This window comes from Mycetomoellerius zeteki, unplaced genomic scaffold (genome assembly GCF_001594055.1).
Source record: "Mycetomoellerius zeteki isolate Tzet28-1 unplaced genomic scaffold, Tzet1.0 scaffold105, whole genome shotgun sequence".
Classification (NCBI taxonomy): domain Eukaryota; kingdom Metazoa; phylum Arthropoda; class Insecta; order Hymenoptera; family Formicidae; genus Mycetomoellerius; species Mycetomoellerius zeteki.
This window is the reverse complement of record NW_017255965.1, coordinates 2,463,928-2,466,478: the sequence shown is the minus strand read 5'-3', so window position 1 is coordinate 2,466,478 and position 2,551 is coordinate 2,463,928. Positions and strand designations below refer to the sequence as shown.

General features: G+C 25.2%; 1 protein-coding gene across 2 annotated transcripts in view; it reads right to left on the bottom strand.

Annotated features, from left to right (window-relative positions):
- Nucleotides 1-2,551, bottom strand: part of Rh50 (Rhesus blood group-associated glycoprotein Rh50) — a 17,580-nt gene that overhangs the window by 12,839 nt on the left and 2,190 nt on the right. The window contains exons 1-2 of one of the 2 annotated variants that reach the window (XM_018445983.1): nucleotides 1,988-2,039; nucleotides 774-864 (exon numbers count right to left, since the gene is read on the bottom strand). The exons of the other annotated variant lie outside the window; for it this stretch is intronic. Of the exons in view, the coding sequence (XP_018301485.1) occupies nucleotides 774-782 (9 nt within the window). The 5' untranslated portion in view covers nucleotides 783-864; nucleotides 1,988-2,039. Of the gene's footprint in view, nucleotides 1-773; nucleotides 865-1,987; nucleotides 2,040-2,551 lie in introns of those variants that run through there. 2 annotated transcript variants of the gene reach the window in all.

Below are 2,551 nucleotides of genomic sequence, written 5' to 3'. Positions count from 1 at the left end.
TTTACATTGAAAATGACCCGATCGGCGTCGAAACGTTTGTACGAATATTAAATATTCTTTATATTGTAACTGGCTCGTAGCTCTTCTTTTATTTATTGATTTATTCTGATTGAGCCATATTAATAATTTTATTTAATATTATTAATATTTTAATTTGGTATTATATTTCCGCTTTATTAAATTAAACTAATCAGATCTTTGATAAAGAAAATTAATTTCCCTAACATCGTCTTTTTATTTTCTTATAGAAAAATAATTATTTTATTCCTATTTATCTTTATTTGGTAACCATACAAAGAAATATATAGTAAAATTTTTGTTGCATAAAAGATGGTTAATTTTCTGAATGTTATAAGGAATAAAAAATGTGCAATATGAAATATATAGCCTTATAAGGTTTGCCTACTCATATTTTAATTTTAAAACATATTATGTTATAATTTAGATGTTTAAAAAAATAAAAGTCAATATCTATGTGCAGCATACTTTATATCTAAGAGACGCCTTAGAATGTTTTTAAGACATCTTTTTGAAATTATGTATTGTATGGATATGTATATTATTATATGTATAAGTAAAATTGTATGGATATGTATATTATTATATGTATAAGTAAAATTAATAATTTATCTTAAAAATCTGAAATAATATCCTTTAGAACACATATGTGTATACATGCACTCGTATTTATAAATATACTGAGTTATAAATTTTATGGACAAATATTGGACAAATATTTATAAGCATTAATTGCATATCAATCAGTACAATACCTTTCCCATCGTATTTCGATAATTCAGGTTAATCAAACTGTCAGTAGCGCTTCTAACACTCACACTGATGAATTTTTGCCTCGCACATTCACTGGAAAATATATTTTATCGCTCATTTTTGCAAAGTAATTTATGCGCTCATCGAATTTTATAAGAGACGCAAAAAATAATATAATTCTAAATATATAACTGGATAAAAATCGGAAAATTGCTAAAATTAAATATTCGTTTTATTCAATCTTTTATAATAAAGTATTTTATTATTATTATAATAAATTTAGTATTTTAAAATAAATAATAATGTAAAATAAATTAAACATTTTATTATAAAAAATATGTCATACATAGTGTAAAAAGAATATATTATATGTATATACAAAAAGAAAAATGTACATACATAGACTTGTAAAAATAAATATGAAAAGAGTTAATAATTTAATTTGTTATGTAGTAATTAACAGACGATTTTATTTTTTTAAGAACTAATAATTCAATTTGTTGCATAGTAATACATAATTTCATCGGAATTTAAAAATATTTTACTTTATATCAATCATGTTTGATCCGCTATTTAATATATTTATATGTATTTGAGTTGACGTAAATCAGCAAAAATTAAAATTTTTTTAAATAATTTGAATAATCAATAATAAAGCAGACAAACGTGGTTTTGTTCCTAAAAAATATATGAGAGTTAAGAAATTAATCCAGCTTTTTAAAGAGAGTCAAACATATTAGCACATATCTCTCATACATATATTATGTTGCATGCTTTATGGATTTATGGATTAGAACTTTGTCCTATATATTGCGTTTCTCTCATGTATCTAATAAATACTGTACGTTATATTGTCAGATTTATTAGATTTAAATAGCAAATTCAAATGGTCAGATAGATAATGACTGCAGTGGAAATGGTTTTGTTGAATCTATATTGGTTCAGGTGTACATGACATAGGTTTCTATACTATTGTTTATCTTTCTATGGTGGACACGATCCAATTACACTGCAGTTGCACAAATTGACCTCATCACCTCTCGCGTATACGTTATTTCTATTGGATCATTACATTTACATACACATTTTATTAGAAAAAATATCACACTTAATTTCTTTTTGTAAAATTAAGTCACTGTTACACTATGAGCGTTTTATATCACATTAATCATAATACAATGTTACAAATATGTAGCAATAACTGTAAAGTTATTACCCAGTTTTAGATCTTATTTTCACTCTTAGTAGGACTTTATCGACGTGGGAAATGTCGCTTATCTCACGATGTCGCAAATCGTTCTGCCTTGTTTAAGCCTCGTTTAAACGCCCCCGAGGGTCGTTACATGATCATCATGCCTGTTTATATGAACCCCAAGCCGCAGAGAATTAGCAACAATTGTCATCTTTACCTAATTTCGTGCGTCCTTGTCATTTCATCGAGATATTTGATTTCCAGAAATATGAGAATCTACATACATATTCAAATTTCGAAGCAAGATTATCACGAACTCATAAAGTTAAAACTCGCATTTGTAATAATTCATTTAAGAAAGAAGAATTGAATTAGTTGATGCCAACAACAAAATTTTTATATGTATGTATAATTATTAACGTATTTTAGAATAGCTTTTGTATTGATATAATTAAATGTATAATGCTTTCTATGGTATATTGTATGTAAATGCATATTGTAATAGAGATGAGAAATAGATATGATTACGAAACTTGTTATTAACGTATTATTAACTTGAGTTGTTACTGCAATTTAACAGTAGGGAAA